General features: G+C 40.1%; 1 protein-coding gene across 7 annotated transcripts in view; it reads right to left on the reverse strand.

Annotated features, from left to right (window-relative positions):
• Positions 1-2,290: 2,290 nt before the first annotated feature.
• The window catches only part of kug (FAT atypical cadherin kugelei), a 310,594-nt gene continuing 296,045 nt past the window's right edge, over positions 2,291-16,839 (reverse strand). For 2 of the 7 annotated variants that reach the window (XM_029316159.2, XM_029316156.2), the window contains 11 exons: positions 16,223-16,246; positions 13,658-13,894; positions 12,487-13,539; positions 11,745-12,388; positions 10,236-11,633; positions 9,911-10,048; positions 7,130-9,838; positions 6,466-6,799; positions 6,025-6,165; positions 5,482-5,628; positions 2,291-5,028 (listed from right to left, as the gene is read on the reverse strand). In XM_029316159.2, the coding sequence (XP_029171992.1) occupies positions 4,478-5,028; positions 5,482-5,628; positions 6,025-6,165; positions 6,466-6,799; positions 7,130-9,838; positions 9,911-10,048; positions 10,236-11,633; positions 11,745-12,388; positions 12,487-13,539; positions 13,658-13,894; positions 16,223-16,246 (7,376 nt within the window). In that variant the 3' untranslated portion in view covers positions 2,291-4,477. Of the gene's footprint in view, positions 5,029-5,481; positions 5,629-6,024; positions 6,166-6,465; positions 6,800-7,129; positions 9,839-9,910; positions 10,049-10,235; positions 11,634-11,744; positions 12,389-12,486; positions 13,540-13,657; positions 13,895-16,222; positions 16,247-16,839 lie in introns of those variants that run through there. The other 5 variants (XM_029316160.2, XM_029316158.2, XM_029316157.2 and 2 more) reach the window with 4 other exon arrangements.

The following is a 16,839-nucleotide window of genomic DNA, read 5'->3' on the forward strand; positions in this document are numbered from 1 at the left end:
CCGACGTATTCAGGTAGATATTTAAATTTTGAATCGCAGCATCCTCTCTGTCATAAAAAAGGCACCATTATCAGCCTCATAGATAGAGTTTTTTGGCTATCTCATCCGAAATTCCATAAAGTTAACTTTGAGTCTATGATTGGAGTTCTTTTGTCTAATAATTATCCTCTCAATTTGATATTTCATACATTACAAGCGCGGTTAAAAAAGTTGTTCTTCCGCTATAATAATAAGTTGCATAACAATAGAGCAAATGTATGCAATGACAAGATTCTAACGCAGAAAAAAGTTTCGTACTTTAATATTCCGTATATTAATAATGTATCGAAGAGAATCGAGGACATTACACGTGATTTGGATGTCATTCCATCATATACAGCAATTAACAGTCTCCGTAAATTCATTAAAGTACACAAGGATAAGTTACCAAGAGAACTCCATAATAATGTAGTTTATAAAATTGATTGTATGGATTGTGATGCGTCGTACGTAGGGCAGACGGGTAGATTGTTGAAAACTAGGATGAAAGAACATCGCAACAACATAAAAAGAAACGCGTCACAATTATCAGTCATATCGGAACATAGATTATTGAACCATGAATTTAATTGGGAGGATGTAAAAGTCTTAGACGAGGAGCCTTTTTTAGGTAAACGTTTGATATCCGAAATGATCCACATAAAACGTCAGAGGAATAGTTTAAATTTACATAGCGACACTGATAAATTAAACGAGAATCTTGATCTGTTAATAGAAAAATTTACCAAAATCTAGCTTTGTGATTTTACATAGCCGGGTTTTTTTGTTAGACTTTTGACATGAGTGCCGATTAGTTTAGTTGTTTTTATTTTTATTTTTATTTTCATATTTTATTTTTATATTTGTTTTTTGCGTATATATGTATCGACTGTATCGAGGTAGAATACCGCACAGTCGTTAGAGTGATGTGTCACGTGTAGCATCGTCTTCTCTCTGTTTTTGCTGTCGGGGTGAGTGTTCTTCCCGGTTCTTAATTTTTAATTCTTGTGAATTGTTCTACGTTTAATTTATACCATGTTGATTAGTGTTGGTAAGGGAGTCACTGCTCCGCTTCCTTCCTGACGATGGTCACCGTTAGGGAGACACTCCGACGGCCGGACGGTTTGAATAGGGAGGAGAATGATATTTAATTTATTTGCGGATTGTATGTATACGAGTTTTATAATTTTCTGATTGTACCGATTATCTTCTATTTTTGTTTCTTTGTATTTTGCAGCTACTGAAGAAGACCCGAAGTGGGTCGAAACGTTTAGAATTTAATAAATGAGTTTGACTTGAGATCTCATTTTAATTTATTAATTTTGTGCATGTCATCCGCATAGGCTCCGATTGCCGTCGAGATTTTATTTTCAATGAAATTATTTCCTCTTCACTTTCTTTGTAATTCACAAATAGAAATAGGCCCGAAACAATAATTTAGCGAAAATTACATATATAAATATATATATATATATAATAAATATATATATATAATAAATAAATATATATATATATATATATATATATAATTTGAATTTCGATTTTATCGCTTTTACCCTTCTTAATTAATTGGTTGGAAGATTCTGAAAGATGGATTTCTGCGATTTTTGTAAGGTCACTAAATAATGCGTACACTATTTATAAAAAGTCCGCTGTCACATCCACATTTTCTACTTTACAGTCTTTGCCCAATGTGCTTCACCATTTTTTTTAAATAAAACTAATCTAAATGTGTGTTATATATAAACTTTATCTGTGCTTCATATTACTGTCTGAAATTTTATATCACTTGTAGAGTTTAACTAGCAAAATCAATTCTGTGCTTTTTGCATCTTTTTTTGTTTTTTTTTTGTTTTCTTTTTATATTATTCTAATATAAAATAAAAATCATCAAAAACTTACTTATAGATGTTGTAATATGTAAAAATTTCAGAAAGTAAAAGCACAGCTGATTTTAACTTATATAAGGACGAGAGACGCGATGCTTTTGCTCTTGGTCAACGTAAAAATCACCCTGTTTAGCATTATTATTAATGTGATTCGCTAATATATCCTACGAGCAGGATAGCTGGCGTTTACAGAATAGGAACATAAAATCGAATTTCTCAACAAAATTCTACGCGCATATATATATATATATATATATATATATATGTATATATATATTAAACAAAAATATATATACCTCACCCAAATTAAAAGCTGCCACTATATAATATTCATTAATGAAAGATACTCTAAATGGAAGTGTCAATGAGTAAAAAACCTTAGATGTAATAGATTGCTCCTTGATCCTTCTATCTCTTTTATACAAATTAATCGAAGGAAATACAATTGTTTATATGGCATTACGAATTAATTGGCAGTTTAAAAAGTATCCCATTATATATTATTATATAGACAAGTCTCTATGACGAAGAATGATACATGAAATGCGAATGGCAGATTGGTAAGGAGCGCGAAGAGTAAATAGATGAATACTTCGCGCTGCTGAGCAGTCTTATTAAAGAGCGAATAAAGCGTGATGTAAGTAATAGCACCATGTATGCAGATTTGTATCGCTGGTATCGATGGTGACTAACGAATGAAGAGATAGAAAAGAAAAAGTTAAATAAACGGAACGTTGACTTAGCTTACGTATACGCGGACGAGGACTTGTCGTCCCCTTCCATCGCTCTCTCATCTTTTTTTTCTCTTTTTCTTCAAATTTCAATCATAAACATATAAAATATATAGACATAGCATTAGCTGCCGATATGGGCAAGACGGGATCTTTAGTTTTGACATCAGGGGAACAAGTCATAACATTATTGACTTTGATTATAATATTAATATTAATATTTTCAATATAATATTAACATATATAATATTAATATCAATATATATATATATATAATATATAATATTAATATATACAATATTAATATGTATATATTAAACATTTATATCAAATATAATATTAATATTTGTGACATGTCTTGCGCTTGTGGATAACATGTTTTACAGATTTAGTGTTTCTTATATGTGTTTGAAGTCGCATTGTGACGAAATTACTTGAATTATGTCAAGTCAGTGTAATTTGTTATATCAATATTGCAAATATTAACTTCCCCTCTGGAAAGGCTCCGTCTATCAGTTTTATATGTCTATGGTTTCAATTATAAAATGTTGGATAATTAACATTATAATTATTATGATACAAGTCATATAGTATTTGATCATCGTATAAACATTATTATCATCACAGTAAAAATATTTCATTATATCTTTTAACTATTAATCTGCGCTTTTCTTATACTTTAATAGACGCGCGCAGCAGCCACGCACATCGCTCCGCGGGGCAGGCTGTTTTTTTTCACTAGAGTCCATTTACTTACACACTAATTCGCTACTTTTATTATAATGTATATATTAAGTAGTCCGTCGGTTCTCATTTATACGTAACCAAAATAAAGTTAGCAAATAGTAAAAATACATAAATGTGCCTATGTATCTTTTGCACTCGGAATTATATAGTTGTCGGATTAACACGATAAATTTAAACGATAGATCATTAAACAATAGTCATTGGTCTGACGACATGGTCGCGATTAACTTTACATTTTTTTCGAGTAATGAAAATTTCTCACTTCTTAATCAAGATAATTTCTCACATATATGCATTCGTAGAGTTTCCCTAAACTCTGTTTTTTTCAGTAAATCTCATCTCCTTGGTAGAGTCGAAAGGAATATTACTATATTACGTGAAAATGAAATAATAAAACAAGCGATGTATAGCGCATCATCAATATGCGATACGCTTATTTATACTTCTTGATTAAACAAAAGATGAAATGTATATAACACCTTGCAACTAGATGAGAAAATATTAAGACTTGAGAGTAGAAACAAAAAAGACATACGAGCATTATATTATTTTATATTAGTTCAGATATCAATTTTTTTATCAAGTCAAAAAATGTCTCTTGATCATTCTACATTCTGGCAAAATATTTAAAAATATATTACTATAACAAATATATATATATATATGACGTGTATCTGATAAAGTCAAAATATAAAAAATGAATAAAATAAAAATCAGATGTTCGATATGACGTAATGCACGCACTGCTACAGCGAGTGTAAGACGTATAACGACTATCCTCATGATTAGTTTGCAGGATTAAGTACGCTGATGCTTGAACTCTACCTGTATAGGAGGGAGATTTTTCAGGCGTGATATCCTTTCGCGACGATATACTGTATATGTGTCGAAATACACCGCCGTCGATTTCGCTCGCATACCGGTACCTTATTTATTCATAGAGCTGCCTGTACAGACTGTCTTATATCTTATCGGCGATATAACACTTATGTACAAAATTGCGTATTCACAGACATCCGCGTGTCTCGATCGTAGAAGCACAGAGAAACACGCTCCCGCACGCTCGAGTCTATCCTCGTTTAACTTGATTTGTCACACCGAGGTCTGCGTGATGCCGTTCCCTGACAGCCACAGGCGCCCGTTGCTCTTCTGATCCGCGATCTCGTACTCGGAATCGTCGATCTCGCACAGATTCGTGGAGAGATCGCTGTTGCTCGTCGCGCCGCCCAATAGCGAGTTTCTCTCCTCCAACGTGGTGATGACGGAACCGATCTCGTCGTCCTCGACCACCTTGTGGCATCGGTTACGGTTGCGGGTGCTTGGAAAACCATAAGGCACTACGTCGTCTTCTTCGTCGGACTCGAGAGTGCTGAGACGGCCGTTTAGCGGATTCGTCTCGTTCTCGGTGTCGGTATGGATATTGTAGTGTGGTAGATACGAATTCGGATGACGCAGATAGCTCTCGGAGCTCTTGTACTTGTACTCCCCTTCGCCGCCGCTATCCAGGGGATTGAGACGTTGCGTCTCCGCGCAGTGATACTGCTCCGAGAACTCGGTCCCGCATTCGGAATCGCCGACGTATTCAGATTCCTGATCCTCGTTCAGGGTTTCGATGTCCCTCGTTGGATCTATCGGACCGTGTACTATAACAGGTAATTGCGAATATTACAGATTATTCTGTAGGACCGCATTGTTAGAAAGTTTCGCAATTATTAAAATTAATTGTTAGCGAAATGTCAAAAATTTGTTAACGGAATATAAAAAATTTGGCATGAAAAATGTACAATTATTACATTATATTACATTTTTCGCCATGCATGAGGATTAAAGAATAATTTTGGTATTATCAACAGATAGAATAACAATTCTTAATTTTGTCGTAATGTATTAAATGTATAAATTCTGAAATTCTTCGTTAGATACATCGATGACAAAGCTATTAGATTTATTGCACCAATCTATCAATATTGCTATATGTAATGTAAAATTCAATGCTTGTGTGATAATATTACTAAAATTGGTGAACACATCAATGTTATGCAAATCATGCTGATAGAGAAGAAATAGAGTAAATGTGCATGCACTTGTATACTTACTTGTTGGCAACTGATGAGTATTAGATTCGTTACTCTCATTGCTGTGAAAACTGGACGAGTCCGGCACTTCGCTGCCGGGTACCTCCGTGATATTGGGTAAAGGATTCTGACTTCGTCTGACCCAGTCTGAACAGTCCCAGTGATACCCTAAAAGCATTGTAGACAACGACTGTACTCCGACACGCTACATGCGATGCAGCATAGTAATGTGCAGTGAAGAGGAAGGCACGGCAAACAGTAGTACTCAATTGGAAACAGATAGTGTAAGCGGAGAAGCGAGGACCTACAGATGTATATATATACCGAATGTCCGAGATATTGTGCACATTTGGCTACAGAGTTTCTGAAATTCGATTGTAGAAGCGACGATCGAATAATCAAGCTTTTTAAAAAATGTTTACCATCTTTTAATCATTTTGATTCAATCTTACGTACATAAAATCTAAATCTAATCAGATCTCTTTGATCTTTAAGAGAAGGTGCACGATTTAAAGGACATTCCGTATCATCTTGATCAATACAAGCGAGCAAGTCTCAACTTACCGCCGACGATGCGGGGATCATCCTCGATGGACGTGACAGAGACGACGGAAGATCCAACCGCATGGGGCGCCCGTCGAGAAGAGTTTAGTAGAAGTCCTCCAGTGGTCAGCTCTGGTACCACTGGGCTCGCTCGTTTCAGGTCTGTTAGTGCACACAATATGAAATACGGCAGTGTTAATAGAATAATTCGCTACACGCTCGATCAAGTCAGAGCACGCAATATAGAGAGATCGCGACAGAAAAGATGAGAGAAAAAGAGCCGAGAATAAGAAAAATTTGAGGGAGAAATTGATGAGCAATGATGAGAACGGGGAAGGCGCCTATCTAATGCTCCCACCCCTTTATTACGGTATCACATGCCACAAGCAAAATTAAAAGTAAGAAGCTATATCGAATGGAGCTGGGAGAAACTGTTTTTTCTTTTCTTTCGATGACGCTTACCATTCTTGATCTTGGCGGTGTCGGTTATGAAGGAGGCTAGCTGCATCTGCTCTTGCCAAGTGGGCTTGTGAAGACTGTCCGTGTCGCTGCCAGCTGCGTTCCCACCGACTGGGTTAGCGAGGGTTAAGGACGGAGGTGGTACAGGGGTACTGCGATTAAGATTACGTAGGTAATCCGGCGGAAAGTTCTCTAGCTCGTCGCCCGCGCTACCGTAGCTGCGCAGGGTGTCCAAGTTATTTAGAGCCACCGCCGCCGAGTTACCATACGCGACTGGTTCGTTGTTGGAGCTGGGGGTGTAGGAGGCGGGTCTGGGAGGGCATTGGGGAGGTTCTCTCTGCAAAAAGAAGAATCACACAAACACCTTAAACAGGATCGCGACGGGAGGGATTGTACCGCGTCTCGGCAAATCGACGATCGCAAACCAAAAATAAAACAGCATCGAGATCGATTACTAAACAGCGTAGAGATGAATATGAAGGCATTATAACTTAATCGTTCTAAAATATATAAAATTATTAGACAAAAGAGTCTCGCTTAAGTGTCTTTATGCCGATGAAATAATGCCTTCAGGAATGAACTTATGTTAGCTCTTAAGAGTTCATGCTTTTATACTGTGCACGTTGAGACTAAGATATAATATCTAATCATCAAAACGTAGTAGTACCTGTATGACTTCTAGATTGCTTAGCTTCGAACTGCGCTTGAACTCGTGCTCGTGCGGTCTCGCGGAGTTCAAGACGATCTGCTTCCGCGTCTCGTTGTTGATGTTGTTGGCGCGCGCTCTAGTGCGTTTCATTTTCATCCGCCGACAGGTGAAAACTGCGATGACGATCACTATATTGGCTAACAGCCCGATGCCGAGATACATGAGATGCTGCCACGTGATGTTGAAGTGACTGGATATGATGGGCGTGGAGAAAGCCGGATTGCCGCAATTCAAACCGGTCATGTTCGGCGGACAGATGCACCGATACGTGCCGATCTCGTTGATGCAGGTGCCGCCGTTCGTGCACGGCTTCGCGTCGCACTCGTTGACGTCGGTCTCGCAACGTTCGCCAGTGAAACCTTGACATTTGCAGATCGGACCGCTGTTACCTTCCTCGCACACGCCACCGTGGATGCACGGATTCGGATTGCAATATCTGCCGTATTCGCAGCGTTTACCGCTGAGATTCGGCCCGACGCACTCGCAGACGTAGTCGCCGTCATCCGGCAGGATCTTACAACGGCCGCCGTAGAGGCAGGGCGACGAGGCGCATGGATCCGTGTCGATTTCGCAGGCGATACCGGTGAATCGACTGTGACACTGGCACTCGTAACTGTCGCCGCCCATGTCTTTGCAGGTACCGCCGTTCTGACAGGGCTGCGACCCGCAGACACCTGGTGGCATCAGGATGGTCGCTGTGTCGCAGCTGAACTTGACCTGTCCCTTGAAACCCTTGAAGATCGCGACGCTGCTGGCGCCACTCATGTGCAGCGGCACGGACACCCGGGCAATCCTGACGTCGTCCATGCAGCCGATGAAACCGCGTTGCACGTCCTCGAAGCCGATGATAGACGGATGCTGACGTACCTCGGCGCCCAGATACAAATCGTCCGATTGCAAATTCAGGATGTCGTTGATCCCAGGTGCGGAGCCATGAGCAATGTGTTTACCATCGACGGTGAGTCGGGCACCGTTGCTCTCTCGTTCTAGTTGGATCTCGTGCCACTGTCCATCGCTCACGTACACGCTGCTCACCCTGACCAATCCCTCGCCGCTACCCAAATCGAATTTATATTGCACGACGCCGTTAACGATCTCTAGAATATTGTAGTCTATCTTGCCGGCCGCGTACATCAGATTGCCGGTGGGCTGCACCGTACGGATTCTCAAGGATAGACTTAAACGATCTTCGATGGTTTGCCGTATCAGCGCCTTGTCGATTCTGTAATGCGCGTAGCTCTTGCCGCTGAAGGATATCGGATTTCGCGGGATGTAGCACGATTCGTCGTGGCACTTGGAGATGTCGATGTCGCAGATCTGACCGGCGAATCCCTCGGGACATTGACATGAATATCCTTGCACGGACGAGTCCGGTACGCAGACCTTGAATAGAGGGCAAGGATCCCTGGCGCACTCGTTGACCACTACTTCGCAATGATTGCCGGCGTAGCCTTCCTTGCAAATACATTCCATTTTGTGTTTGTGTCGTGGTGATACAAAGCTCATCACGTCGGTGGACACGGGCGTGATTTGCGCGGACTCGAGAGTGATCTTGTCTTGGCACTCGCCGTAAAAGCAATAGCCTTTGTTGCACTTGGAACGAACGATCTCCTCGACGACCAATTTCGTCGACTCCTCCAGTTCTTCCACATGTTGATTCAGTGCCTCGCGTATGCTTTCCGAAGCGTAGAAGCCCAATGAACCTATGGGACTCGCTGCCTTTTTCACGGCAAATAGAAGATCGAGATCGTTGTGCACCGCCTGGCGAATCGCCCGCGATTTGATCAGATTCGCCTCATCAATCGATGGTTGCACGCTGATGATGACGATGTCCTTGAGCCGGCAATTCATCGCGTTGCGGACGGTTCTAACAAAGCCCTTGCGATGGCTCAGCATGAAGTCTTCCGGGCTGACCTCACGGAATCTCACAATCACCGAATTCTCGAGCACCTTCTCAGTCACTAGGTCGACGTTGACCTTCGCGATAGAGTACGAGTGAAATTTACCATCCGTCACGCTGACATTTATTCTATATTCGCCCACGTCGAGTCTAGGTAAGGCCATCAATGTACCGTCAATCTTGTCTATTTGGAAAAGATTCGTATTCGGGATCGGCAAAGACGGTACCAAACTAAAAAGTAGGGTGTCATATTGATCTTGATCGGTCGCATGGATTTTTCCGATGATACCGCCGGGATACTCATCCTTGTAAGAATTGACAATTACCTCGAGGGGTGTAATTACCGGCGGATATTGCGATTCCTCGATTACCTTGATCACGACCCACGCGTCCGAGTACAACGGCGGACTGCCATTATCAAATACCCGAACGTGCAGCACGTATTTATCCTTCACTCTATTATTGAACTTGGTAGCCGTTCGCAAAGTGCCGTCCTGCTCCAGTCGGAAAGCGTCGCCCTCGTTTCCAGAGCGAAAATCAAAGGTGTATGGTTCAGCATTCGGCTCGATATCCGCGTCAGTGACCACGAATTGCAGAACCGTATGGCCAAGTGGTTTATCCTCCTGCACTATAGCGGTGTAATTCGGCATGGAGAACAATGGCGGATTGTCATTCGCGTCCAAAATCTCGATGTTCACCATCACGAAGCTGGAGAGCATTGGTATGCCATTATCTCGCGCATGAACTTCCAATACGTAGCTCGCGACCTAAGAGAGACAGTGTAATGTATAACGAAATTTTTCGAAATATTTAAGGCTTAGAATATATTTGATACTAACTTCTTCTCGGTCTAATGGCCCAGCAACAGTTATTTGTCCGGTTTTTCTGTCCATGGAGAACTGTTTCTGTCTGTCACCCCGTTCTATGAAATACGATATATTGCCGTTTTCCTCGCTGTCCAAATCGTTTGCGCGTACCTGATAAACATAAAAAAATTAAAATATAATATCTTAATATTAAGATATATTGTGTTTGACTTGCGCAAAGCTACTTCTCCATTTTTAATTATTTATATCTCTATTAATAATATTTTATTTGTTATACGTATATACCTATTGTATTTTGCACCAAAAAATATTGTGATGGAAGATATGTAAAACTCACTTGTGTAACCTTGTCTCCAATTTTCGCGTCTTCCCTCACGAAAGCTCTGTATGAAACCTCGGTGAAGCTCGGCGCGTTGTCGTTGCTGTCAGTAACAGTGATGTTGACAGAGGCGTGATTACTCAACGGAGGAATACCTCCGTCGACAGCTTGAATAGTGAGGAAGTAATCGCGAGCCCGTTCGTAGTCCAACTGTTCGGCGATAGTTACAACGCCCATTTTCGTGTTTATCTGGAATTTCTTGTGTTCATTGCCGCCGACAATCGAGTAATATATATCGGCATTAATTCCCGTATCCTTGGAAGTAGCAAGTACTCGAGCCACCTCGGTACCGACCGCGTAAATTTCAGGCACTTTTGCGAAATAAATCTTAGAAGCGAACTCCGGCGGATTGTCATTGATGTCCTGCACGTTAACAATGAGCGAGGCGACACCCATCAACTGTGGGGTGCCCTGATCTAGTGCTTGAATTGTTACATTGTACATGGCCTTGGTCTCTCTGTCCAACGGTTTAGCCAGAGTGACTATCCCGCTGTCCGCCGCGATGAGAAAATGACCGTCCGCCGAGTCGATAAATTCGTATCTGATTTTCCGATTAATACCGATGTCGTCATCTGTAGCGTGCACCTTCGTCACCAGCGTACCGATTTCCACGTCCTCGGGCAAGGTGCTGCTGTACGTCTGCATAGTGAATTTCGGCGCGTTGTCATTGAGATCGGAAATGAGAATCTCCAATTGTGATGAGCACTCCCAGGTCGGCTTGTCTCGATCCTGCACGTGAGCCATCAGGGAATATTTGGCTTGGGTCTCCCGGTCGAGCTGTCCATTGGTTTTCAACACGCCTGTTTCCTTATCTAACGAGAACTTGTCATTATTGTCACCGGTTAAATAGAATCGTAGTTTAGCGTTCGGCTCATCGTCGTAATCAGTGGCTAACACGGTCAGAACATAAGTGCCGGGATGTGAACCTTCGGAAAGTATCTCTCTGTAACGATATCGTAGACAATACGGCGGGTTGTCATTGACGTCTAAAACTTGCACCGTTACTTTTGTCTCAAAGACGAACTTTCCGTCGGTACCAATAATCTCGAGCTCGTAACGATCGATGGTTTCTCTGTCCAAGGATTTCGCCACGTACACTTCACCGGTAGACCTGATTTGAAATTGCGATCTAGGATCACCGGACGTTATATAAAATTCTATCGGCGTATTGACGTCCGAATCTTTATCAACGGTGATCAGCTTCACTACAACCGTTCCCGGTAGAGCGTCCTCGTTCACCGTGGCCTCGTAACGATCGTTGACAAATGCGGGGGCGTTATCGTTATAATCCTTCAGTTTGACGTGCACCGATGTCCTCGCAAAGTGTTTTGGACTTCCATTGTCAGTGGCGACAACCTGAAAAGAAAATTTTTACGTGATATATACATATACATATATGTATACTGTATAAATGAATAAATGTATTCAGAAAATAAATACATACATATGTTCAGAATATTTATTTACCTGAAATTTATATTCCGGTTGCTTTTCCTTATCGAGTTGCACCAACGTCGATATCCAACCGGTATAGGGGTCTACTGTAAAAACATTTGCCAATTCCCCTATGTCCGATCCAAAGGAGTAACGCACTTCGCCATTACTACCGAGATCCTTGTCGTGTGCGATAACTTTTAATATAAACGTTCCTTCCTCGATATTTTCGGCCAAACTAATCGCGTACGGATTACTCTCGAATTTTGGTGCGTGATCATTCTCATCCAACACCTGAAGAGAGATCTCCGCGAGTGCCGTGAGTGGCGGGCTGGAATCGGTCTCGGCAAGGATACCGATCAAGTGATTGTCCTTCAGTTCCCTATCCAATGGTCTCGCCAAAGTGATTTGGCCGTGAGAATCAATCGCGAAGAGCGGGTTGTCCTCGTCACCCGATACTATGCGATACGTCACGGTGCTGTTGGTGACAGTTTTGAGTTTCGTAATCGGCGTGCCGACAGAAGAGTCTTCCCTTACGAAGAATTTATCTTCTTTTCGCTCAAACAGAGGAGGGATATCTTGGGGACCCATTATATAGATGCTGAGTGGTACATCGGCGTGATGTGTAGTCGTACCTTTATCTTCCGCGCGAATGAAGAGCTCGAACAATTGATTTTCTGAAAGTAATAAATGTTTATTCGCAATGTTGATAAAATTTCCAAGATGTATCCATATTCTGTCTACAGTAAAAATAAAATGCAACTTTTCTACTTACCCCACGGGATAGCGCTCTTCTGTAAATAGAGAGTTCCCGTGTCGGGATTTATGCCGAACAGAGTTTTAGCTGGTGATGTTTGCAAATCGTAGATGGAATAAACAATTTTGGCCGCTTCGTCCTCGTCCGCGTCCTGCGCTTTGACTTTTAGGAACGATGTATTTATGGACAAGTTGGCTTGAATGGTCGCTTTGTACTCTCTGAGGAGGAACACCGGTGGATTGTCGTTCTCGTCACCTACCTTGACGCGTACCATGACGAATCCGACTCTACCTCCACCGTCCATCGCCATGACTGGTATTTCGTAGCGCTTTTGCTCCTCTCGATCGAGCTTTTTGCGAGTTACGATTTCGCCGGTGAGTTTGTTTATGTCGAATATCTCCTTCATCATATCCGACATTATTGCGTACGTGATCGCGCCGTACTCGCCAAAGTCCTCGTCCTCGGCGATTACGCTAGTGACCAGTCTACCAGGTAGCTGGTTCTCCAGAACAGTCACCTCGACCACCGGATTCGGGAACTTTGGATTATGCCTGTTTGCCGGCAGGATCTCGATCTTGACACGGGTGAAGCTGGTATAGACACTATCGGTGACGGAAACATTGAGCATGCTGAGTTTCTGTTCGCCAAAGTTCTGCATGTTTATCAACGAGATGATGCCAGTCGACTGGCCAATGTTGTAGGTTTGCTGTTCATTACCGCCCACGATAGTATACGTCAGTTTCTCATCGACGTAATCCGGATCGCTGGCCGACACCACCGTCACGAATTGACCGCGCTCGGCGTGCTCCGATAGAGAACAGGTGTACGAAGGTTGCTCAAACTTTGGCGGATTGTCGTTCATGTCGATCACGCTTACCCAGACGTGTGCCGTGCTCGACAAACTTGGCATACCACGATCCATGGCGATCACCGTGAAATGATGGGACTCGTGAGTCTCGTGGTCCAAGGATCTCTTGAGAAATATCACACCCTCGTCGGGATCGATGTGGAAGAGATCCGTGCTGTTCTCCGTGTCGTTTTGAATGGCGTAACGGACTTGTTGATTTACGCCTGTGGAAAAGATAGATACGGATATAGGTGCTTTCTCTAAATTTTATCTGTGTAATAAATCTAGAATAGATAATCTGATGACTGAAAGCGAAGTTGAAATTTAATTTATAATGCTTACCCGTGTCGTTGTCCCTCGAAGTCACTCGCAGGACGGAGGTGCCGAACGGCGCAGCTTCCGACACCGAGATGTTGTAAGAGTCTTGCGTGAATTCAGGCGGACAGTCGTTTACGTCCAGGACGAGAATGCTGACGAGCACCTCGGCGTAGACGCCTGACACACTGTCGGTGGCGCGTACTGTCAGTTCGTACTGCTTCTTTTGCTCATAATCCAGCTCATCCACCACATAGATTACACCTGATTTATACGAAGAGAAAATTGTAGACCCATCAAGCACTATGCAGCGGAGTGTCTACGTATCCGTCGAAAGTTTTCTACTTTTTAAGCGGTTTTTTAACTATGAAAAGTGGAACTACAATATGTGTGTGCAAGAAATTAATCTACACTAAAAAAAAATATGTACTTTTACATGGAAATTACTTATTGTTCAAAAAATTGGAAAAATTACTTAATTATAACTGTAATTTTTTTCATATTTTTTAAAGTGAAAATACATATTAATGTAAAAATATATGTAAAATTACTATTTTTATGCAAAAATCACTTGTAATTTTAAAATTAATATTTTTACTTTATTAGAATTTTATTTTATCTGTTTTATTTACAATATTATTCTATAACATTTATACATTACTATATAGCATTTCCTATGCGTAATTTCATGGTCAGTGGAATATTTGTAATCTTGAAAATATATAAGAATAAATTTCATATGAAATTACATGTAATCTGTAATCTTCCATGAGTAGCAATATTGCATGATTATGCTGGGTCGTAAAAAAACCCAGCATAATCATGTAGTTTTATAGAAAAAAATTTTTCAGTGTAAGATGGTTTTTTTATTATTGCTATTTCTATTTTGAAATTATTTAGATGCATTCAGGTGTGATAGTTCGTCATAGAAATTTATGTGACATAACATTTCTATAAAGCTGCAATGATATTTCTGTCAATTCAACGGATCCGTAGACACTGGAAGACAATGATGAATGCAAGTCACGTTTATATATAAAAAAAAGTCGAAAAAATATCGTGAATAATTTGCCATTGTTATTGAAACATGTGCCTGCACCTTCCGAGAGCTATAAGAATAGACATCGTTACCGATATCGTAATTTTGTCATCAAATCTTTTTAAATTTAAATAATCCAGAAAATAGGATATAGAGATAATGGCACTCTGCCTTACGTAAGGTGCAAGCACGTCATGCGAGCAGGTTGAAGCTATTGAAATCTCGTGAGGAAAATGAGAAAATGGGTGAGCCGCGCACGTTCACATCCAGGCGAAATATTTATGATGTGTCTAGAGCGGCCTCGGATCGTGGAACGATAGTGCGTGTAAGCAGCTATTGTGCTCCAAGCCGGTTTCGTGTGGTTCCATCGCGATTACAGTTTAACGAGACCCGCCCAGATTACGATCGTAGAAAAACGGGAAGCAAGAACAAAATTAATTTTGTGGAATGGTATGTACGACCAAAGCGGATTACAAAATAGAAGAGAGAGAGAAAAAGAGAGAGATTCATAGAAAGAGCAGAATTATATGTATTTTTTAAACTTTTTTCTTCGTGAAAGAGAATATTAATTTCCAGGTGAATACATGTGTGCAACATAAGCTTATATCATAAGCTAGCAATCGTAGCTAGCCGTCAAGCGTTCAGTGTTACTTTCACTACGGCATAGTATCATGCATCGTGATTAATATGTCTGATTAAGTGTTATGAATAATAGATTATCGCATAAAATTATTTGCGGGAGGAAGAGATTAAAAGACGCGAAAAAATAAACGTGCCTTTGGAAAATATGACAAAGTGCATCTTATGCAAAAGAGGCAATAGATCGTGTCAATGTCTGTAGTTATATATTAATTGCATCTAATTCAAAGTAAATGAGAATTCTCGTGTAATACAATAACTACATTTATTTTACATATATATTAAAAGGAAATTGACAGTTGTAGTTTCAGCGTGTTGTTATGGTAATTGCATAAGATAATTGAATAATTTGCATCGATCAAAATGTTAATTGGAAATGCAATCAAGCACTGCGGGAATCGATAAACGTATCGATATATATATATATATATATATATATATATATATATATATTCTAAACTGTTAATTAACAATTTCCGGTAAAAAAATTATAAAACTTGGATTTTATATTGTGCGTGACATTAAAAATCCAATCTTTTTAAATACGACTCAAAAAGTTGTCGAATTTCTTTCTCTAAGAATTTATACGAGAGTTTTTATCATTATACAGATAGAAAATGAATTATGAGTCTTCAAATTAAAAGTACAAGCAAAGAAATTTAAATGTGAAAGTTTCATATTGCATTCAGTTTGTTATCAAGTCAAGCCACTTTCGTGATTTAGTTATTGATTCTCAGATTTATCCAAGTTCAATTTCGTTGCTCGTGCGCATTCTCTCAATCCGTTCAACCCAACTGCAGCAATTTGCCTACGATATTACATCGTGCATGAACACAGAGCCAATATGTGTGCAACATAGCGTAGCAACACAGCACAGAGACCGATAGAACTAGAATTTTTATTTTTATACTCACAAGGACCATTGTTACTGTCAGGGGCTGCGAAAACAGGGAGATACAACAAAACTTTAATTTCTAGTTTCCAGACAAGCAGTCGTAAGAGATATATATAAGACAAATATTATATGATTTTAACGCAAATTCTAAATCTATTAGAGAAATAAATATGTATAAATACGAGCAACTACTAAAAAGTACATAATCGAAACATAATATATTCACTAGAAAAAGCCAGAAACAATAAAATCGAAAAGAATGCATAAGATCGAACGTAGCATTGACGCAAAGACTTTAATAAAATTTTGATAGTTTAAAAATATATTTTCTCAACACTTCCCTATTTTCTTCTTATTCTCCAATACCGTTATGCGATTAGAACTTAGTAACCAGCTACCATAATGCAACAAAACTGACGATATTTACTAGGTATAGCCAAACTAGCAATATATCATAAGAAATCCTTCCGTAGTTTGAACAGAGTGTAAGTCCCATAGCCAAGTTATGAAATAAAAACGGGAATGTTTAACTCGGAAATCCCGATGAAATATTAATTTCAATATAACTTTTACATATATTTTTAGTAAAGATTTTTTGATATAATAATATAACAGATGTTTACGTTGATTTTTTTC

Source organism: Nylanderia fulva, unplaced genomic scaffold, assembly GCF_048542155.1.
Source record: "Nylanderia fulva isolate GAGA-0341 unplaced genomic scaffold, ASM4854215v1 Scaffold7, whole genome shotgun sequence".
NCBI classification, from domain to species: domain Eukaryota; kingdom Metazoa; phylum Arthropoda; class Insecta; order Hymenoptera; family Formicidae; genus Nylanderia; species Nylanderia fulva.